This window comes from Callorhinchus milii, unplaced genomic scaffold (genome assembly GCF_018977255.1).
Source record: "Callorhinchus milii isolate IMCB2004 unplaced genomic scaffold, IMCB_Cmil_1.0 Scaffold3, whole genome shotgun sequence".
NCBI lineage: Eukaryota > Metazoa > Chordata > Chondrichthyes > Chimaeriformes > Callorhinchidae > Callorhinchus > Callorhinchus milii.
The window spans coordinates 92,040,863-92,065,049 of NW_024704744.1; the positions used below are offsets into that span (position 1 = coordinate 92,040,863).

The window sequence follows — 24,187 nt, forward strand, 5'->3', positions numbered from 1 at the left end:
GGGGTCCCCAAGCCTTGGCTCTTCCCAACCTGCGCCTCATACTTTTTGGAATTAGGTAAACAGGATGTGTCACTCCAGGGAGAGAGTGCGTATTCCATTCCAACAATCTCTCTCTGGTATTTCCGTGTGCAGATGGGATGCATGGAAACCTCAATAATCTCACTGTGTCACAATCTTGTACTTGAGACTTTCGATCCAGGTTGAATATTCCAGTAAAAGTCCAACTTTGTTCCTGTTAATTATTCCCAGGCATCACAGCATAACACTGCGAGTGTCGGTCTCTAGTCCGGTTCCCGAGCCAGTTGGGTCCGCAGTGCTGTCAGGTTCATCAGCAGGACTTGGAATCACATAGTCTAAGCTGATGCTCCAGTGTAGTGCTTGGGGATTGTTGAATTGTCAGGTGCCGTCCTTCAGATGAGATGTTAAACTGAGTCTGTATCTGTTTAGGTGGACGTAAAGATCCCGCGACGCTGTTGGAAAAGAGAAGGGAGTTTCTCTCTCTCTCCTGGGTGTCCTGGCCAACAATCCCCCCAGATACAATTGGTCACTCAATCCATGGTGATTGATGACATTGCTGCTGCTGAGTTTGCCTACAAATACACAGTCACTACCACTTTAAAATAACTCCTGTGAAGCACTTCGAGACGTCTCAACGATGTGATTATGGCACTCTACCAAATGCAAGGATTATTATTATAAAGAGATTGGGACATTGTGTGGATCAACACTGTGAATTATTTGTACAAGTGAATTCCTGTAGGGTTATATACACAAAAGATAAGGAAAAAAATCACCTTGGTTTGAGTTTAGTTTGGCTGACTTTGAGCTTAGTTTGGCTGTTTTTTCTCTCTGCTGATACGTGTCTAAGGTGATGTTCTGCTATTGTAATTGCACTGAGCTCACTATTGCAGATGTACACAAAACCTCCTGATTATTCAGCCCTCCCATTTACAATAGTAATCTAGCATTTGATACAGCGTCTCACACTTCAGGAGGATATCCCAAAGTGCTTCGCAGGATAATACTGTAAAGTGTAGTGACTATAGGCGAACACAGCAGCTCAGTTTACGTAAAGCCGTGTCCCACCAACAGCCATGGAGTGACTGACCAATTTTACCTGGGGAATTGTCGGCCAGGAAAAGAAACTCCCTTCTCTTTTCGAATAGCGCTGCGGATCTTTAACATTCATCTGAACAGACACAGACGGGTCCGCGGTTTAACGTTTCATCTGAAGTACACCCCCTCCAGCACTGCACTGGAACGTCAGCCTGGACTGTGAGCTTGAACCCATAACCTTCTGCAAATGCTACCATCAGAGCAACAAACATTCGACCTATGTTCACTTTAAAACTGTGAAACCTTTCCAATAGGCTCACTCTCGGCAACACGAGAACTGACTTCCGCAAACAGCACAAAGTGTCTTTTAAAATGTTTGTGAGTTGATTTTTACGATTTTGCCGCCAAGTTGTTTCCAAAGTGTTTGTTAGCTAAATTTTTGTTTCTGTTGTATCGCGTCAGATAGGTTTTTATCTCAAATACTGAGAAAAGGGCTGTGTGTGGGAAATGCCAGTAATGTGTGGAGCTTTGACCTTTTATTTCTGAACCAAGTCCAGATCTGTGACCCCAAAACTCAGCAAGTTCCAGCCTTTTTTATAAACACACATAACGTGGACTGTTTCGCTGATTTTATCGTTAGTCAATCAAGTGAATAACACAAAGACTGAAACGCCTTCAATTTTATTAATCATCTTTGCATTTGGCAGATTGTCTTATCATGTCAAAAAGGCTCAAAGCGCCATTTACCGTAAAGTGTGCAATTGGCTGCCACGTTTCGCTCACAAAACACACAGTAGTTTATTATCCCACAATTCATCCAATTCTCTTTACAGTATATTCTGCGAAACGCTTTGAGATGTCTCGAAGTCGTGATAAAGCACTATATCAAATGCAAGGATTATTGTGCAGTCCTGTAGCTCAGTGCATTAGAGCACTCGCCTCACAAGCAAGAAACCTGGGCTCGATTCCCGGGCAGAGCGAAACCTTGGGCAGGTTTCCTTACTCCACACGCCTAATAATAATCCCTTAAGAAAAAAACAATAATAAATTGGTCACTTCGATCCACGACTGTTTGTGGGACACTGCTGTGTGCAATTGGCTGCCGCGTTTCACCCACAAATATACAGTCAATTCACTTTACAGTATATTCTGTGAAGCTCTTTGGGAGTCTAGAAGACGTGAAAAGCGCTATGACATTATTCTGTGAAGCGCTTTGAGATGTCAAAACAACGTAGTAAGGCACTGTATCAAATGCAAGGATTATTATAAGCAGAGTGGATGACCATATTATAAGCATAGTGTGCTTTGTGGATGACCCCAGTAAGCAGTTTGTGCACAGAAAAATCAAGACCAATTTTATTTGGGGGAGGGGGTTTGTCGGCCAGGCCACTGGGTGAGAGAAACTCCCTTCTCTTTTCCAATAGCACCGCGGGATCTTTAAAATCCATTTGAACAGGTATAGATGGGACCTTGGTTTAACATCTAATCCAAAGGACAGAACATCCGACAATGTAGTGCTCCCCCCAACATTGAAAGAGAAACTGGGGTGGTGGGTGGCTTTTTATTCCATCAGTTGTCTGAGATCTTGGTAATTCTAGGGTGTACAAATTCTCTTCAGTTTTGATGGTATAATTGATATGTTTCTTGGCAATACAGGATAAAACAAATGGAAAAATAATATAGTATTATTTGATATGGTATCTTTTGGGAAAAGCGGGCAGTTTGGGGTGAACTTCTCTTGCTAAAGCCAGACAAGCATAGCATGTTGATTCTTGGACGAGCTTCCCAAATGCAAAGCCAATGTCAAAATAAAGGAAACGGAATTGAAGCAAAACATCAAACCCAAACCACCTTGTCTTCCTGTCCTTCACCGACATGTTTCCTTTGAGGAAGGAAAGAAGAGAAGTCTCAGGCGTCTACACTCCTTTTGAGCTGGAAAGTGATGTTTGTCATTTCTAATCGCAAACAGCCATCAATACAATCAGTGACATTTGTGTTAGTCTGGCTCCGTCACTGTGAGTATTTGTGTGTGTGTCAGCCTGGTTCAGTCACTGTGAGTATGTGTGTGTGTGTGTGTGTGTCAGCCTGGTTCAGTCACTGTGTGTGTCAGCCTGGCTCAGTCACTGTGTGTGTGTGTGTGTGTGTGTCAGCCTGGCTCAGTCACTGTGTGTGTGTCAGCCTGGCTCAGTCACTGTGTGTGTGTCAGCCTGGCTCAGTCACTGTGTGTGTGTGTCAGCCTGGCTCAGTCACTGTGTGTGTGTGTGTGTGAGCCTGGCTCAGTCACTGTGTGTGTGTGTGTGTGTGTCAGCCTGGCTCAGTCACTGTGTGTGTGTGTGTCAGCCTGGCTCAGTCACTGTGTGTGTGTCAGCCTGGCTCAGTCACTGTGTGTGTGTGTGTGTGTGTGTGTGATCCTGGCTCAGTTACTAGCACTCTTGCCTTTGAGTGAAACGGGGGGGGGTGGGAGGGCAGTGATTAGGTCACATTGTCTCACTGTTCACACAAGACGTTAAACCGAGGGCCCATTGTAGCTGTTCAGGACATGGGCACAATTCGTAAAGATAAGGGAGTTTCTCTCTCCTGGTGTCCTGGCCAACAATCCCTGATTTTGTTTGGTCATAACACATGCGGAAACCCATCATGGTGCTTAAGAGTATCCAAACCAAACAGAATTCCCTGCATCCCTCCTACACCTGGAAATCCCAGAGAGAGATTGTTGGAATGGGATGTGCACTCACTCCCTGGAGGGACACATCCTGTTTACCTAATTCCGGAGAGTATTAGGCGCAGGTTGGCAAGAACCAAGGCTTGAGGACCCCACTTACCTCCCCTTCGCCCCCCCCTCCCCCCCCAACAGAATCCCCCAATAAAATCAGTTATTACTTTACTTAAAGGCGGTTCGTGGGACATTGCTGTGTGTAAACTGCCATTGGCTGCCACGTTTGTTGACAAAATACGCGATCACTGCACCTTACAGTAAATCCTGTGAAACACTTTGGATAATAATCCTGTATAATAATTGGATAATAATAAGATAATCCTGCCATAAAAGGCACCGTATCAAAATTATTTATTTATTGAGTCTCGGTACCTGAGGCTGATGGATTGGCTCTGGGTTGAATGGGAGATTTTTTGATTCAATTTTTTGATCCGTGGGAAAGGACTGAAGAAGACCAATTCTTGAGGAAAATGCTTATGAAGTCATAACTTGGCAACAATTATAATCCTGTAGACCTGATTCACAGCTCAAACTGACAAACTAAAAATAATTCTAGAAGGCTGAGAAACTGGGGAGGCATGAGAGAAAAGTTCCCTTCACTCTCACAAGTGACCTAAGTCCACTTAATAGTTTCAGATGCACCGAGACAGTAGAACAAGAGGACACAGGATTAGAGCTCTAAAGGGGCAATTTCACCACAGACACCAGGAAGTGGTTCTTTACCCAGAGGGTAATTAACAACTGGAACAAGTCACCAGGAAGGGCGGGTTGAGGCCAGGACACTTCAACTTGTTTAAAAAACAGCTGGATTCTGTGATGGGGGGGGACGGTAGGGTGGGTGTTCTGGAGGGAGGAGATCAGATGGGCCGATGGGTCTTCTTCATTTGGATTGCTCTTGGCAACATACTCATGTAAGGCAACTGGGATAACCATGTTAAGTGCCCTGGGATGTGTGAAGGGTTGTGTATAACTGCAAGTTGTTGCTGATGTATGTGAAGGTATAAAGTCTCAATATGGGGGTCACTAGGATTATTAATGATAATCTTTACATTATATATAGTACCTTTCACATCAGAAGCACATGTCAAAACTCCTCACAGGATATACTGTAAAGTGCAGTGACTGTGTGGTTTGTGGAAGAGCACAGCAGCCAATTTTCACAGATCGATATCCCACAAGCACCCATGAAGTGAATAACCAATTGTATCTCGGGGATTGATGGCCAGGACACCGAGAGAGAGAAACTCCTTTCTCCCTGTGTGTCAGCCTGACATGGTGGTAGCACTCTCTGAGTTAGGTTAGGGGTTCAATCCCCACAACTGTCGGGATTTGAAGCCACACAGTCTACACTGATGCTCCAGGGCAGTGCTGGGGGGAAAGCTGTATTGTCAGAGGTGCTGTTCTGCGGATGAGACGTTAAACTGAGGTCCCGTCTGTTCAGGTGGATATTAAAAATCCTGCGGCGCAATTGGAAAAGAGTTTCTCTCTCCCGGTGTCCTGGCCAACAAACCCCCAATAAAATTGCTCGCTTGCTACCTGGCAATTGTGAGAACCTACCCCTACAAATACAAATACTCTAATTCATAGTAAAATCCTGTGAAGTACTTTGAGACATCCTCCCAACGTGATAAGGGCCTATACCAAATGCAAGGATGATTATTATTATTATTATTCTCCTTTCAAACAGTACCACAGGTGCTTTAACGTCACCCAGACAGAGGGCCCTGTCCATGCCACTTGTGACTTGGTGCGGTCGGGAATAAATACTGACTATCAAACATACCTCCAATAGTGATCTGGTGAAACCCCCTCCCCACGGAAACACGTATAATTACTTTCCTTTTTCTCCTTTTCTGGAATTGCTCTCCCTTAATCATAGAATCATTGAATCTTAACAGCATAGAAGGAAGCCATTTGGCCCATCGTGCCGGTGTTGGCTCTTGGAAAGAGCTACCAACTAGTCCCACTCTTACCCCATGTAGATTTTTCCTTTTTAAGTACCAATCTAATTCCCTTTTGAAAGCTGCTTCCACCACCCTTTCAGGCAATGCGTTCCAGTGCGTAACAACTCTCTGGGTAAAATTTTTCTCCTATTCTCCCCTCTGGTTCTTTTGACAGTTATCTTAAATCTGTGTCTTCTGGCTACCGACCCACCCGCCAGCGGAAACAGTTTCTCCCTTTCTACTCTATCAAAACCCCTAATTATTTTGAAAACCTCTATTAAATCTCCCCTTAACCTTCTTTGCTCTAAGGAAAATAATCCCAGCCTCTCCAGTCTCTCCACATAACTGAAGTCCCTCATCCCTGGTACCATCCTGGTAAATCTCTGCACCCTCTGCCAGGACCTTGACATCCTTCCTGTCGTGCATTACCCAGAATTGGACACAATATTCCAGCTGAGGACTATCCAGCAATTTGTAAAGGTTCAATATAACATAATCAAAACATTCCCTCCCTCAAAGATAAATCAGGACAATTCGTAGCCATGATCACTGGCACGCACTTAAGTTATAATAATAATAATCCTAGCATTTGACATAGCGCCTTATCACATCATTGAGACGTCTCAAAGCGCTTCACATGATATACTGATTGACTGAGTATTTTGTGGGCGAAATGCGACAGCCAATTCCACGCGGGTGGGGAGGGCGGAAGGGGAATATTACCCCTGAAAAGTAATCCGTCAACTGACCAACAACCAGGTTCCTACTTACCGCTAGATAAACAGAGGAGCATGGAGTAAGGAAACTCGCCTTGGGTTTTGCTTTGCCCGAGGATTGAACCTGGGTCCTCTCGCTTGCGAACGCGCTGATCACTAAGCTACAGGACTCCATGTGAAGCATGAATGAGACCGGGAGGCGGCGAGATACAAGCAGAAGATCAAAACTTTAATGTGAAATACAAGCGGGAATTGGCGGAAGGAGGACACAATTATAGCAGCAGTGACCATAAAATAACTCCCTAGAAACATTTTCCGGAAATCTTGTACGCTCTGTCATTTATGGCCTGGCAAGCCACAAATCCTGAAAGGAATACTAAAGCGAGGTTTCAGATGGTTAACCGTTAAAAGCTGAAGCCACAAGCAGTGGCCTGAACGTTCAGTTCAGTTCAGTTCAGAGGTTGGAATGGGCTGGTGTGTCTCAGTCACTCTGAATCCCGCTGAAACGCATTCCCACAATAACGCCTCACTTCCCGTCACCAGCAAACTCCAGCCAGCGCTTGCTAACGGTTACACGACGGCGTTTTCATTCCCTGCGGCTTTGCGTGGCCTCCGGAGCCTGGATTTCCTGGGCGCGTTCTCCTCTCCTGGTTCTTTGCCTTCGAGGGCTGTCTTTCGTCCTCTTCCAGGGACCGAACGAACTGATCGAGAACACAAACTTCTTCTTTCTGACCTCCGGGCCGGCCCGGTCTGTACATCCGAAGCCGCTTTCCTGCGCTTGTTACCGGGGCTGAAGTCATCACAGAGATTCTGCATGGCTGGTGGCTTCCTCTCAGCCCCCTCCATGTCGCTGAGTTCACCGCTGCCTGCTCCAGCTCGCACAACATCCCTCTGCCAGTCAGACCTGGGCTTTGAAAGCATTTCTCTTCCAGGCGTCTCTCCACACACAGATCCTGGAGAATTCATCTCGGCTCTAACCTGGCTCCCAAGTCCTGGAATCTCCGCAGAAGCCACCGCCTCGGCATTGCCCGCTCCGTTCTGAGAGCAGGGCCCGCTTATTGTCTTCATCTTGAATTCATTCAGTTTGGGAATTCGCGGCGCTGACTGGCTGACACCCACCGAGCTGTTTGAGACACTGCTCAGCTGTCGGGAGAGCCGCTCAGCTGCCTTTCTCGTACCAATATCTCTCTCCAGCTTTACGACAGGAAGCAGTAACTGGCTTCGAACTGTGTTCCTGCCATCCGCTGTCCTGCCAGCATTCATGCGCCGGAGCACAGGGCTGGAACGTGTGGCAGGCTGGGCTATATCCTGCTCACATTCCCCGCCTGCTCCTGTTACAGCCGCTTTTGTCAGGTCGTCGCTCACTTCCCAGTTGCTTGACTTTCCGATCTTTGTATCAGAGCTAATCTTCGTCACCCTGAAAGAAATTATTAATAATAATAATCCTTGCATTTAATTTAGCGCCTTATTACGTCTTTGAGACGTCTCAAAGCGCTTCACAGGATGTACTGTAAAGCGTAGTGACTGTGAATTTTGTGGGCAAAACGCGGCAGCCAATTGCACACAGCAGTGTCCCACAGTCGTGGATTGAGGGACCAAATTTTTTTTCGTGATAGAGTATTACCCCTTGGAAAGCAACCTTCCAATCAACTAACAATCAGTTTCCTACTTACTGCTTGGTAAACAGAGGCGTGTGGAGTGGGGAAACTTGCCCAATGTTTCACCCTGCCCGGGAATCAAACCCAGGGCCTCTCGCTTGCAAGGCGAGCGCTCTAACCACTGAGCTACGGGACTCCAAAATGAACAAGGTAATGAGTTAATAGGTGTGTGCTGTCACCCATTTCTCTACCAGTTACAGATGCAGATACAGATTGTTTTCAATTGCACTCTCCAGCTCTTCTTTCCTCTAAAGGATCCAAATATCAGTCTTCATTAGCTGTTCCAAATGGCTCAGATAGCTGCAGCTGTCAAAACGAATCCTGATTTCACACAAATGTTATTTTAGATACAAAAAAGCGAAAGGCAGGAAACCCAGGCTTACAAGGAAAAGCAAATTGTAAAACAAATCCAAAAAGAAATCTATCTGTCTGAGGATTGCTCCCTGCAAGGTTACTGAGCACGGTGTTGCCTTGAAGAAAAAATGGTTTAAAACCAATAGCTAAATCCATTTTGCAGAGTGCTTTATCACGTCATTGAGGTATCTTCGAACACTTCACAGGATTTTACTGTGAAATTTTACTCAGCGCCTTGGAGCGTCCTCCGGACTTGAAAGGCCCTATACAAATGTAATTAGTTGTTGTTGAAATGTAGTGACTGTGTTTTTTTTGGGCAAGCGTGACAATCAATTTACCACCAGCAACACCCCACAAACCGCCATGAAGTGGGGATTGTCGGCCTGGACACCGGTAGAGAGAAACAACCTTCTGTTTTCAAATAGCACCGTGGATGTTTAAGATCCACCTGAACAGGTACAGATGGGACCTCGATTAAACGTCTCATCCGAAGGACAGCATCTATTACAATGCAGTGTTCCCCCCAGCACTGCCTGGTCTGTAAGCTCAAAGTCCCCGACGTAGAGTGCGACTGATTGGGTAGCTTTTTCAAGGAGCCAGAACAGGCGTAAGGCCTAAATGGCTTCCTTCTGTGCCATTCAATGCTAACCTCCAAGCTTAATTGTTGAGTATTGAAAGGTCTCCCAGCCAATTCTGTATCCAATTGGGGAGCAATAATAATCCTTGCATTTGATAAAGCGCTTTTCAAGTACTCTAGACGTCTCAAAGTGCTTCACAGAATATACTATAAAGTGAATTGACTGGCTATTTGTGGGCAAAACGCGGCAGCCAATTGCGCACAGCAGTTCCCACAAACAGTCGTGGATTGAAAATGACCAATTTATTACTGTTTTGTTTTGGAGGGATTATTGTTAGGGCTGTGGAGTAAGGAAACTTGCCCAAGGTTTCGCCCTCTGCCTGGAATTGAACCCAGGTGTCTCGCTTGGAAGGCGAGTGCTAACCACTGAGCTGCAGGACTCCAATGCTTTATTTAACTGGTTGTGCACACACATACACACATACGTATACACACACAAACATTTCCACACACACACACACACACACTCCCACACACACATACACTCACATACATGTACACCTACATGTGTTTCAGAACATCTTTCTTCTTTTGAGCTGACACAGATACGTTGTGAGACTCTCTCGTCCCTGAATCACCGGTGAAGTATTCGGAAGCTCCAAGCTTCTCCTGTTGAAAACAGCATAAATTTTGACACACATTCAATCAAAAAACACCACACTAATACCCCCCCCCCCCGGCTAACGGGGCTAATGGGTGGTGAGCAGGTCCGGTAAGCTGGAATTCCTGGCTAAGTGTAACTAGAATGACGTATGGCAGTCACCGGCAATTGAAACAAGCCAGTGAATGTCTTCAGTCATCTTCCCTCCTCCACCGCCACCCCCCGCCCACTTCCGCCCTCCACCCCTCTCTGATCCCAACCCCCAGCTCGGCTGCAAACCCCTGACTGTCCAGCGCCTTGGGACGTCCTCCCGATGTGAAAGGCGCTGTATAAATACAATTTGTTGCTGTTGGGATAAACAGTCACTTTCACACTTGATTAGCTGCATAAAATGAACGCGTTTTTAATGTCCTTCCGAGCTCCCGTTTGTGCCTGTCCAGGTAGACGTAAAAGAGTTCCTGAAACATATGAAAACATGCCGGTAAAATGCTGGTACCGGCATTGTAATTAATAATAATAATAATACTTGCATTTGATGTGGTGATGACCACGCTATCCTACTCCACCGCTTGTCCTCCCACCTCAACCTTCAAGGCACTGTCCTTGAATGGTTTAGCTCTTACCTTTCCCACCGTCTTCACTTCGTCTCAACGAATGGCTTCTCCTCCACCCCCCGTACTGTCTCATGTGGTGTCCCTCAGGGCTCTGTCCTCGGTCCCCTCCTCTTCACCCTCTATATGCTCCCCCTTGGTGACATCATCCGCAACATGGAGTTAACTTCCACATGTATGCGGATGACACCCAACTCTACCTTTCCTCCTCTACTCTCAACTCCACGACCACCGATGTCCTGACAGCCTGCCTGTCCGACATCGAGTCCTGGACGAGAGACAACTTTCTTCAGCTCAACGTGCGAAAAACCGAGGCCCTCCTGATTGGCTCACGTCAGCGCCTCCGCACCTCAGGCGCTGACACCATCAGCATCCAAGGCTGCACTCTCCACCTCTCAAAGCCAGTCAGGAACCTCGGCGTTTTGTTTGACCCTGAGCTGTCCTTTCTCCCTCACATCCGCACCACAACTGGCACCGCCTTCCATCACCTCCGGAATATCGCCAGACTACGGCACTACCTCACCCCTCACGCTGCTGAAACCCTGGTTCACGCCTTTGTCACCTCAAGGCTGGACTATGGGAACTCTCTCCTCGCCGGCCTTCCCGCCACCTCCCTCCACAAGCTGCAGGTCATTCAGAACTCTGCAGCTCGTGTACTGTCCCGCACCAGGCTTCGGGACCACATCACTCCCACCCTCGCTCGCCTCCACTGGCTCCCCATCCCCCAGAGGATTGATTTCAAGATCCTCATCCTCACCTACAAGGCCATTCACGGCCTTGCTCCCTCCTACCTCTCCAACCTACTATCCCCCTACCTACCTGCCCGTACCCTCCGTTCCTCTGGCTCCGGTCTGCTCCACGTCCCCCGCCCCAACCGCCCTACTATCGGTGGTCGGGCCTTCAGCCTCTCAGCCCCGAGGCTCTGGAACTCCATCCCCCAGTGCCTTCGCCTTGCTTCCTCCCTTTCCTCCTTCAAGGCCGGTCTCAAAACCTTTCTCTTTGACCGAGCCTTCAGCTCCCCTCTCGACTCTCTTCCTCCTCCTCGCTCCCTCCCTTCCCTCCCCTCACCCTGACCATTTCCCCCTCCTCTCTCCCTCCCTTCCCTCCCCTCACCCTGACCATTTCCCCCCTGCTCGGGTCATGACCCAACTGTGCAGCGCCTTGGGACGTCCTCCTGACGTGAAAGGCGCTCTATAAATGGAATCTTGTTGTTGTTGTTGTTGTTGTGGTGCCTTATGACGTCATTGAGATGTCTCAAACACAGCGCAACACAGGATTTACTTTAAAGTGAATCGACTGTAATTTTGTGGACGAAACACGGCAGCCAATTGCGCACAGCAGTGTCCCATAAACAGTCGTGGATTGAGTGAACAAATTATTATTATTATTTTAAGGGATAATTGTTTGAATCCCATGAGTAGAACATAGCAGATAAACTTTGTTCTGCTTGTGGGGTCCAAACAGATACAAAGTCGCTCTCCCTGGCCACTGAGGGTCAGACAGTAGAGAATCATAGAATCTTACAGCACAGAAGGAGGCCATTCGGCCCATCTTTGAAAGAGCTACCAACTCGTCTCACTCCCCGCTCTTGCCATAGCCCTGCACATTTTTTTCACACACGGTGACGTGTGGGGGTGGGGGGGGGCATAAGCTGAAAAGACAAGTTATTTACTTCCAAATAAATTCCCGACGTGGACAAGGTTTTGATGTTAAATTCCTGAATTTGAATCCATTACGTGACAATATTGCAATTCTTCTGAATCAGACTATTTTAATAGCCTCGCGTAGTGCAGGCAACGCAGCAATATTTGTGCAACAGTGATTGCTTAATCACTTAAATTCCACCTCCTCAAACCTGCCACATCCTTCCCGTTCTCCGCCCTGCCCGCCCCACCATCCATCACCAGTCGGGCTGTCAGCCTGCCTGCCCTTGCTCTCTAGAACTCTGTCTCAGAGCGCCTCTGATTTGCTCCATTTGTGGAATTCTGTGGTTTAGTGGTTAGAGCACTCGCCTCACAAGGTTCGATTCCCGAGTGGGGGCGAAACCTTAGGTAAATTTCCTTACCCCACACACTTTTGTTTACCGAGCAGTAAGTAGGAATGCAGTTGTTAGTCAATTTGGTGGATCGCTTTCTGGGGGTAACAATCCCTCCAAAAAATAAATAAATACAATTTTTATTTAAACGGTATTTGATAATGCGATTGCTGTTTGATGCCAGTCGGCCCAGTGGAACTCTGATAGGAATGATTAATAATAATAATAATCCTTGCATTTGTTATAGTGCCTTATCACGTCTTCTCGACATTTCAAAGCACTTGACAGAATATACTGTAAAGTGAATTGACTGTATGTTTTGTGGGCGAAACACGGCAGCCATTTTTGCAGAGCAGCGTCCTTACAAATTATCGTGGATTAAGTGACCACATTTTTTTTAAGGAATTATTACCCCCGGAATAGCGATCAACAAATCGACTAATAACCGGGTTCCTACTTACTGCTAGGTAAACAGAGTCGTATAGAGTAAGGAAACTTGCCCAGCGTTCCGCCCTGCCTGGGAATTGAACCCAGGTCCTTTCGCTTGTGAGACAAGTGCTCTAACCACTAAGCTACAGGACTCCACTTGTCCTTGCCTCTCAGAAGTACTGTACCACACCAGCTCCGTGGCCAGATTAATAAGGAATTCTGTCCTGGACGTGGATGGTGTTGGAGCAAAGTTCCCACGGGTTGGTATGACACACGTCCTGTTACAGGAAGCAGTTTCTATTTGTGTGCCTCAGAATCCTTATTAAGAAATCTGCTTAAGAAATAATACAAATTAGCCCCCTGTACGCTCACATAATGACTGATATTTAAATCTTGCCACAAAGCCGGTGTGGTAATGCGCTTCTGAGAGTCAGGGACAAGTGTATAGAGAAAATGACCTCAGAAAAAGGTACCTTTGTGTTTGACCACGATGCCATGTGAGCCGGCATTCTGCCCCCAGGAGGGAACAAGTTACAATGCCATTATCCACACAGCAACGGGAATACGATGGAATCCTGTAGCTTAGTGGTTAGAGCACTCGCTTTGCGAGCGAGAGGACCTGGGTTTAATTCCTGGGCAGGGTGAAACGTTAGGCAAGTTTCCTTACAACACCTCTGTTTACTTAGCAGTAAGTGGGAACTAAGTCTTTAGTCGATTGGCTGATCGCTTTTCTGGGGATAATAATCCCTTCAAAATTTTTAATAATAATAATTCAATCACTCAATCCACGACTGTTTGTGGGACGGACACTGTTGTGCGCAATTGGCTGCCGTGTTTCTCCCACAAAATATACAGTCAGTTCACCTTACAGTATATCCTGTGAAGCGCTTTGAGACGTCTCAACATCGTGATTCTTATTAAGAAATCTGCTTAAGAAATAATGCAAATTAGCCCCCTGTACACTCCCATAATAACTGACGTTTAAATCTTGCCACAAAGACGGTGTGATTCAGCGTTTCTGAGAGTCAGGGACAAGTGTATAGAGAAAATGACTTCTATATCATAATGCAAGGATTATTATTATTATTAATTACAATGCCGGTACCGGCATTTTACCGGCATTTTTTCATGTGTTTCAGATGCTATTTAATGTCCATCTGAACAGACACAGACAGGAGCTCGGTTTTACTTCTCATCTGAAGGACATTAAAAGCACGTTCATTGTTTGCAGCTAACAAAGTGTAAAAGTGATTGTGTACCCCAACAACTTACACAGCATATAGCGCCTTTGCATTATTTGCACTATTTCTTATATAGCACCTTTCACATTGGAACATTGCTGTGCGCAAATGACTGCCATGTTTCGCCCACAAAATATACAGTCAATTCCCTTTACAGTATATGCTATGAGCCACTTTGAGATGCTTACAGGCGCTATATCAAGTACAGGATATTATATATTATATTATAATTTGTATGAAATTCATTATTCGGACTGTTTGCTTATCTGCACTGGAGCCACTTCCAATTAGCATTGATAATATATCCATATATATATGTGTATCCATAGTGAATTATTGACAAGTTTAAAAACAACTCTGAATCCTCATGGGAATGTATAACTTTTACTTAGTGGATACGGGCTTTGTATTACTGCTTTCACAATCTTATCACATCATTGGGACACAGCTGGAGTCTAACCATGCGGTTTTAGCTGGAACGCACACTCTGGGGTTCCCCAAGCCTTGGCTCTTCCATCTGTGTCTAATACTTTCCAGAACTAGGTAAGCCGGATACGTGTCCCTACAGGGAGAGAGTGGGCATTCCATTCAAACAATCTACATTTCCATGTGTAGGTGGGTTGCAGAGAACTCTCAGTTTGGTTTGGAGACTCTTTAAGCATGGTGATGGGTTTCCGCACGTGTCAAGACTCCTGGCTGAGCTAAACAAATGATCACATCAGTTTACCACTGATGTGTTAACACAGCGCCTTTCACACTGGGTGGGAGGACATCTCAAAGCGCTTTACATAGTTGACTGGGCGCGCCTGAGCCGGGAAATGTTCACTTTCTCATCCTTCGGAACAATATGGTGATTTAGAAGCAAGTGCTATTGTCTCCCACCTCCAGTTTGTCTCTGAGGAATGAGAAATCCTTTCCCTTTTCAAAACAGGTTTCACAGCAACGGTACAAATATTTGTCTCGATCAATGTAGTTAACCACGTGACCTCTCTCGATTTAAAAAAAAAGGAGTTCAATGGTAAATATGAAATCCGGTTTAATCCCTGCGATCCTCAGCGTGTTAATGAGCACGAGTGTGTAAAAGTGGTCAAGTTAGTTGGTTAGTGCTCTCTCTTTCTCTCTCACTCTCTCTCTCTCTCACTCTCGCTTTGTTTTTCTGTCTTGCCCTCCCTTGTCGAACATGTTTTTATTTAAAAGGAAACATGAAACACACAAACAAAAGCCCTGCAGGATAGTTGGGTTAAACCCTGGAGTATGAGTCAGTCCCAAACATTGAAACTCACTGTGGGAACTGCTGAATAGTCTCTTGGAACAATTATGTAAACTTCCCTCGGGCTGGACACAAGCCACAAAGGGAAGCTGTTTTAAGAAAAGTCAAGGGACACGATGCATAATACAATTCCAAGCAATCACTGAGCTAATACTGAGGTATTTACTGCCTTTTTTTTTATCCGTCTGTACATTGTCAAAGCTACCCAGACCTGGCCAGAAACACTGGGGGTATCAGTCAGTCAGTATAAAACTGCCCCACAAACTTTGCGGAGGTTAGAGCAAGCTTTGAATCTGATAGGACAAATCTTGCTCGTAAACCTGAACCACACAGCTTTAGCTTCAGACAAAGGGAAAGGGCCGAATGGCTGTTTACACATCAAAGGAAATGGGTTGTTTGCTCAAGGATTTGGGGTTTTATTTTCCATGATAAAACAATTGCAATCAGCAGCAACCATCAACGCTGTCATTAGCGCTGGAATGTTCAGGGGATATTATTAGATCAACCCATTCCCCTCGCATTTTTTCAGATAAAACCATCCCATGTGCTTCGACCTTTGCCCCAGATTAAAAGGAAGTCTTGATGGGCGCTAATCCTGGCATATTTTTATATTTATAAAAAACACATGGATTTTATGTGGAGCATAGACTCTCTGCAGATACTGGAAATGGATCACTGTTTGACCGAGAGGGTGTACACAAGGTAAAATATATTTATTTTTAAATCGTGTTTTGTCATGAAAATATGTATTCCCCAAACTAAACTATAATTATAGTCTCTAAAGTTATCTGTCTCACCCTTCTCTCCCTCCCTCCCTGACAAGCTTGCAGGGAGTGAGGGCGGTTGGGAAGGGTGAGACAGATAACACTGGCCATCTCTGGAACCTGTGTGTTTTGTCTATCACATTCAACATCCTCGTTTTAACCTTCAAATCCCACCACCCTCTCGCCTTGCACTCCCTCTCTCTACAATAACCTCCCCAAACCTGCCAGTCCCTCTGCTCAACCTGCCTTGTGTCCTCCGCCCTGCCCGCCCCACCATCGTTGGGCAAGCTTTCAGCCATTCTGTCCCCACTCTCGGAGCCCCTCCAAATCACTCCATCCTTCACCTTGTCTCAGGGTGTACCTCTTTGACTGCATTTTTAGTCATTTCCCCCCAACCCCTTTGACTCCCACTCAGCTCCTGTTAACCCTGCAAGCAAAGTCATAATGGGTAGAAGGTTCCTAGCTGGACAAGCAGCGGGAAAGCTTGCCAGACAGAAATATCACTGGCAAGCTATGTGTTTCAGCTGATTAGACTCCAGCAGTTACCCCAACGCACACTCTGGGGTTTCCAAGCCTTGGCTCGTCAACCTGTGCCTAATACATTCTGGATGGATGTGTCCCTCCAGGGAGAGAGTGCGCATTCCATTCCAAAAATCTTTCTCTGAGATTTCCATGTGCAGGTTGGATGCACGGAAATCTCAGCTTGGTTTGAGACTCTTAAGCAGGTGATGGATTTCCGCATGTGTCAGACACCTGGCTGACCCCCAAAAAATGACCCCCAGCTTGGATCCCAAGCCAGGCCTATAATGCGCTTTGGGATATCCTTCTGACGTGAAAGGCGCTGTGTAATAATATAACACCTTATCATGTCTTCTAGACTTCTCAAAGCGCTTCAACAACAACAACTTGCACTATATAGCACCCTCCACTCAGGGTAGCATCTCACAGCGCTTCACAGAATATACTAAGTATAAAATCGTACTGCTTTGGATTCCATTAAAATCTCTTTAGAGCATACTGGCAACAACTCCCACATAGCTCAGTTACCTCCGACAAGATAGGCTTATGCATCCACCTCCCCCCTGGGACAGCCTTTCAATACCCATACAAACAGGCCTAAAACTCTGGTGCAATAGACACCTGTGGTGACACACCCAACCATGAGAACTAGTGCCCAGCAGCTGGCTCCCCGCCACACAGCAAAACTCATCCCCTGGCACACGAAAAAACAATCAGCTGTCTTTATTAAATAAAAGTCTATCTTTATTTCACCTTTCTTTTTCTCTCGGGTTTTAGCTAAATAAATGGTCGACTTCCAGGCTGACAGAACTAGAGAGGCTGGGATTATTCTCCTTGGAGCAGATAAGATTGAGAGGAGATTTAATAGAGGTGTTCACAATGATGAGGGGTTTTGATAGAATAAATAAGGAGAAACTGTTTCCTCTGGCGGGTGAGTCAGTAACCAGAGGACACAGATTTAAGATAATTGGCAAAAGAACCAGAGGGGAGATGAGGAGAAATTCTTTCACCCAGAGAGTTGCTACGGTCTGGAATGCACTGCCTGAAAGGGTGGTGGAAGCAGATTCGATAATAGCTTTCAAAAGGGAATTAGATAGGAACTTAAAAAGAAAAAATATGCAGGGCTATGGGGTAAAAAACGGGGGAGTGGGACTAGTGGTAGCTTTTTCAAAGAACCGGCACAGGCACGATGGGCTGAATGGCCTCCTTCTGTGCTATAAGGTTCTATAAACTCACAGATTAATGTCTCAATCAAAAGAACGTCACCTCTGACAATGCAAACCCCCCCCAACACTGCATTGGAGCGTCAGCTTGTGGACTATGTGATTCCAAGTACTCGACATGGGGCTTGAACCAACAATCTTCTGACTCAGAGGTGACAGAGCTACCGCTGAGCCAGGCTGACACACTGTCAGCAATTTAAAACATTTGCTGAGCGATTCAGTGGAATACCTATAAAAGGCGGATTCGCAAGGAATTTAAAGGGCAGTTATGGCAAGGTAACTCAAACCAAAGCTGTTTCTCAACCCATAAAGCTATACTCCACGCACTCCCAATTCCAGTCACCAAACCAAGCAACCGTGAGAATTCTAGACATTAACCCATAAAATACCATCTTCCTTAGACAGCCATAATGTGGGGTCTCCTTGGGGCTGAACTGGCTCCAAGCTGACGTGCCTGGAAACACAATGTCGGAATCGAGCCAGCTCTCTGTGACAGTCCCTAGTCCGGTTCCTGAACCAGGTAGGGCCGTAGTATTCCAGGGAACTGCTGATGGCAGCACAGCCTGGCTCAGCCTGGCTAGATATATAATTATAGATTTGTATCAAAAATTATAAAAGGGTCAACATAAATAGGCTGTTCCCGCTGATCTGTAACCAGGTGACACAAATATAAGCTTGCGACGATATGGGAGATAGGAGTAATGTAGGGAAAGTAGCAAACTTTGCATTAAAAATAAAACCACATCAGTCTAAATGTTTGTGCGACGTTGCTGTGTGCGTATTGCCGTTCACCCACAAAATACACAGTCACTACACTTTACAGTCTACACCGTACTGTGGCGTGCTTTGAGATGTTACGATAATGTGATAAGGTGCTAGTTATATCAAATGCAAGGATTGCTATGATTATTATATAAATGAAGGGACATTGCATGAATGTAACCAAACGTTGGGTCCAAACCACACAGGACAAGCTAAGACACGTTTGTTCCTGAATTCGTGAATCAACACTGCAAAACAATGAGTTATCAGGTCAGAATTTCACAAAATAGAGCACTGTAAAAAATCAGCATTTATCAGAAAAAGGATAAGAACAAAATACATAATAAATAATAATCCTTGCATTTGATGTAGCGCCGTTTCACGTCATTGAGACGTCTCAAAGTTCTTCACACAATTTATTGTAATTGTAGTGACTGTTTATTTTGTGGACGAAATACAGCAGCCAATTGCACACAGCAGTGTCCCATAAAAAGTGGTGATCACATTTTTTTGGGGGGGGATTATTACCCCCTGAAAGCAATCAGCTAATCGACTAACAACCAGGTTCCTACTTACTGCTAGATAAACTGAGGCGTGTGGAGTAAGGAAACTTGCCTATGGTTTTACCCTGACCGGGAATCAAACTCAGATCCTCTCGCTTGCGAGGCGAGTGCTCTAACAACTACGCTGTGGGGTTCCAATTCCAAGTAGTAGAAAGAGAAATGGTTTTAATTACTGTAATTGTGAGAAAAATAAATGAAATGATGAGTAATTGTTGACACTGAAAAGGAAGAATTCTGCCTGAACATGTTTTGATTCATAAATAAAGGTTCTCACACCTATGCTTTTACTTGGAATAATAATAATCCTTGCATTTGATATAGCGCCTTATCACGTCTTCTAGACATCTCAAAGCCCTTCACAGAATATACTGTAAAGTGAATTGACTGCATATTTTGTGGGCAAAACAGGGCAGTGTCCCTCAAACAATCGTGGATTGAGTGACAACGTTTCTTTTGAAGGGATCATTATCCCCAGAAAAGCGATCCGCCACTCGACTAATAACCGGGTTCCTACTGACTGCTAGGTAAACAGAGGCGTGTGGAGTAAGGAAACTTGCCCAACTTTTGCCCTGCCCAGGAATCATACCCAGGTCCTCTCGCTTGCGAGGCGAGTGCTCTAACCACTGAGCTACAGGACTGGATTCTGATTTAAGTGTGCAATTTCATGAGAGTACAGCACCATTCGGCCCATCACGTCTGAGCTGCTCTTTGAAAGAGCAACCAATCAAGTCCTCCCCCTCCCCCCATATAGACTGTAAATGAATCCTCTTGTTCCCTCTTGAAAGCTAATCTGGATCCTGTCTTGAACACTGCATCCAGCAGGACGTTCCACATCTAAATCTCCCCCTTTGCTCATTTGCTAATTATTTTACATGAATGCCCTCACCACTGCCTGTCTAACCAGTGGGAACCATTTCTGTCCTCTGATAGTGCAGACCAGTCACTGGGGCAGTGAATCCTCCCACTCAGTTCCTGTTAATCCTGCAAGCCAAACCCTAATGGGTAGGGTGGTCCTAGCTGGACAAGCAGCGGGAAAGCTTGCCCAACAGTGCTCTCAAGCTTTGTGGTTTTAGCTGGTTAGCCTCCAACAGTTACCCCAACGCACATTCTGGCATCCCCAAGACTTGGCTCTTGCCAATCTGTGCCTAATACTCTCTGGGATTTGGTAAACAGGATGTGTCCCTCCAGGGAGAGAGTGCGCATTCCATTCCAACAATCTCTCTCTGGAATTTCCATGTGTAGGTGGGATGCAGGGAAACTCCTGCATCCTCAGTGGAGGAGTAGTGGAGTCCCGTAGCTCAGTGGTTAGAGCACTCGCTTTGCAAGCGAGAGACCTGAGTTCAATTCCAGGCAGAGGGCGAAACCTTGGGCAAGTTTCCTTACTCCACACACCTAATAATAATCCCTCCAAAACAAAAACAATAATAAATTGGTCATTTTCAATCTACGACTGTTTGTGGGACATTGCTGTGCACAATTGGCTGCCGCGTTCGCCCACAAATATACAGTCAATTCACTTTACAGTGTGTTCTGTGAAGAGCTTTGGGACGTCCTCCCGACGTGAAAAGCGCTATATCAAATGCAAGGATTATTATTATAAACTCATCTTGGTTTGGAGACTCTCAAGCACTGTGATGCGTTTCCATATGTGTCAAGACACCCGGCTGAGCAAAAAAAAGGAAAATACAAACCTGGATCAGGTCACCCTCAATCTTCTCTGTTTCAGTGACAATGGCCCTTGTCACGATTACGTTGTATTGCCCAAATGTGTTTGTGTTCACAGTAGATAGTAAATAAACAGAATACATATTCTCGTGGCGTCTCATGGAATCTTTAACATCCACCTGAACAGGCACAGACGGGGCCTCGGTTTAACATCTCATGCTAAGGACGGCATTTCTGACAATGCAGGGCTCCCCTCAGCACTAGACTGTGAGCTCAAAGTCCCAGATTTGGGACTTGCACCCACAACCATCTGATTCAGAGGCAAGAGTGTGAGCGACTGAGCCAGGCTGACATATACAACAACAACTTGCAGTTATAAAGCACCCTTCACGTAGCGTCCTGGAGCGTTTGATTGTGGCGGAGTCTGACCCCGAGCTCGGGAGAGGGGGGAGGTAACCGTAAGCACGAACAAAAAGTAAGTTCTTCAGGCGAGATTTAAAGTGGGGAGGCAGGGGGCAAGGGAGAGACATTGGGGGAGAGAGTTCCAGAGCTTCGGGGTGTAGTGACTGAAAGCATGGCCACCAATGGTGAAGCGGAGGGGGTGAGGGACAAACAGGAGGCCGGATCCGGCCAAGTGGAAGGCAGCGGGTGGTGGAGTGGGGGGGTGAGCAAGTTGGAAAGGACCCACTGATCAATCAATCATTTTTCAGCTGCTGGAAGCAATTGATTATGGATTATTTATTGCCACAGGACAAGTGTGTATGTGTGAGGCCTGTGGGCATTATATCATCACACGTGGAAGTCCCTGCTTCAGAGGACAAAGATAACAATAAGTAATCTCACTCATAAAAAGAAATGAGGAGTCAGGGAAAAAAATAACAATGAACCTGCCATAAAGAGCGATGAAGGACCACAAACACAAACAACGTGGCTTTCATCTGGATAACGATGGATATGCATGATGCAAAAGTTTAAAGGCAATGTTAGACTTCACTTCCTTAACTGAGGGCAAAGCGCTGATGATGCATTTGGGAGCAATTGAGAGCTGCAAATGATTTGCAGTTGTACAGTAATTACTTTCACGGCAGAGCGGTCTGAACCCAGCAAAAGAGTAGTGGTTAGAGCACTCCTCTCGCAAGTGAGAGGACCTGGTTCAATTCCCGGGCAGGGCGAAATCTTAGGCAAGTTTTCTTACTCCACATGCCTCTGGTTACCTAACGGTAAGTAGGAACCCACTTGTTCGACTGGCGGATCACTTGTCTGGGGGTAATAATCTCTCAAAAAAAGCAATTTGGTCACTCATTCCACGTGGGACACTACTGTGCGCAATTGGCTGCCACGTTTCACCCACAAAAAGTCACTCCAGCTGACAGTATATTTTGGGAAGCACTTTGAGACGTTTCAACAAAGTGATAAGGTGCTGTATCAAATGCAAGGATTATTGTCAAGGATTATTATAAAGATAAGAGGAATGACTTGTTATTTTGCAGGGTTTTAATAATAATAATAATAATAATAATCCTTGCATTTGATATAGCGCTTTTTATGTCGGGAGGACGTCCCAAAGCGCTTCACAGAACACACTGTAATTGACTGTATATTTGTGGGCGAACGCGCACAGCAATGTCCCACAAACAGTCTTAGATTGAAAATGACCAATTTAATTATTATTTTTGGTTTTTGGAAGGATTACTATTAAGCGTGTGGAGTAAGGAAACTTGCCTAAGGTTTCGCCCTGCCAGAAATTGAACTCAGATCTCTCACTTGCAAAGCGAGTGCTCTAACCACTGAGCTACAGGACTCTTTGCTCTATGGGGTGCCATTCTCCACCTTGCATGTGAAGGTCCTCCAGTGGGAGCTTTGCTGTGGATGGTGGTGGCGGGGTGGAGCGGGTGGGTGGGAGAGAGAAATCACATAACAATGTTCTTTTTAAGCTATCGTCACACAATCCTTCCTAATGCATACATAGGAGGGATTAGAGCGAAGACAAGGCTATAACAGAGGCAATTTTAGCTTCCCTCCTCGCTCAGCATCCTTCACACACCAGTGGGCATTGACAAGAGAGTGAGAGTTAGGAACAAGAGGTGGACCGTCCCAGACATAAAGACTGACCCAACAGATACCAGAGGTACACGCAAGAATGTTAATGGTGCATGGGTTTATCTCTCCACACCACAGCCTCACTGACGCTCTATAAATAATAATACTCCTTTGATATAGCGCCTTACCACATCGTCGAGACGTCTCATAGCGCTTCACATGTATCAAAGGCAAGGATTATTATTATTATTAAAGCAAGGCCCAGGAAGTAGGGCCAAGGAGAATGATCGGGTATGGAGCTCAGTCGGGTGGCTGACATGTGCGGAAACCCATCACCAAGCTTAAGAGTCGCCAGATGAAGCTGAGAATTCCAGACATCCCACCTACACATGGAAATCCCAAAGATACTGCGGTCCCACCTGGCTCAGGAACCGGACTGGTTGGCGCGATTCAGACATTTCGTTGCCAAACATGTCACCCTGAGGTACGTTCAGCTCCACGGAGACCCCGCCTAGTGTGAAAATGGCAGAGTGAAAGGCGCTGTGTAAATGTAATTTGTTGTTGTGACACAGGAAGCTTCCGGTACCTGAGAAGCTGAAATAACGCTGATTTCAGAACTCTTTCTATTCCTTCGGGGGGGGTGGGGGTGGGGTGGGAGGAGGCCACGACACTCCAGTGCGGATACTTCATTAGTCGATTGGCGAATGGCTTTTCCGAGGGTAATAATCCCTAATTATTGGTCACTGAATCCACAGCATTTGTAGGACACTGCTGTGTGCAATTGGCTGCCGCATTTCACCCACAAAATACACAGTCACTACATCTTACAGCATACTCTGTGAAGGGCTTTGAAACGTCTCAGCAATATGAGAAGGTGCTATATCAACTGATTGTAAATGATCAAATGATCAAATTTGTAAAGCGTTTCACAGAATATACTGTAAAGTGTAGTAACTGTATATTTTGTGGGTGAAACGCGCCAGCCAATTGCGCCCAGCAGTGTCCCACAGACAGTCGTGGATTGAGTGACCACATTTTTAAAAATTATTGTTCATTTATTTTGAAGGGATTTCAGGGGTATGTCAAATACCAGAATTATAAGAATAATATTTACCTGTAAAGGTGCCAGGTGGAAGCAGCAACGCCAATAGTTGCTTCAAGCAAGGGAAGTAGCTGGGCTGTGTACACTCATACTTCAGCCTCAGGAGAACAGTCTGAATGGATTCAGTTTTAACTGTTCTCCTGAGGTTGGCTGACGTGTGCGCACACACAGGGTGGTTTTTTTTATTGCGTTCCACTTTATTCACTTGGAATGTTGGGAGCACGTACGTGGGTCAGCTCTGGGGCTCTGTTGGCAGCACTCTCAAGACTCAGAAGGTTCTGG

At 45.8% G+C, this 24,187-nt stretch overlaps 1 protein-coding gene across 1 annotated transcript in view; it reads right to left on the reverse strand.

The window, feature by feature from the left end:
• Positions 1-6,639: 6,639 nt before the first annotated feature.
• Positions 6,640-24,187, reverse strand: part of LOC103186436 (SLX4 interacting protein) — a 72,594-nt gene continuing 55,046 nt past the window's right edge. Inside the window, exons 7-8 of the mRNA XM_042333331.1 lie at positions 9,586-9,689; positions 6,640-7,848 (exon numbers count right to left, since the gene is read on the reverse strand). Of these exons, the coding sequence (XP_042189265.1) occupies positions 7,002-7,848; positions 9,586-9,689 (951 nt within the window). The 3' untranslated portion in view covers positions 6,640-7,001. The remainder of the gene's footprint in view (positions 7,849-9,585; positions 9,690-24,187) is intronic.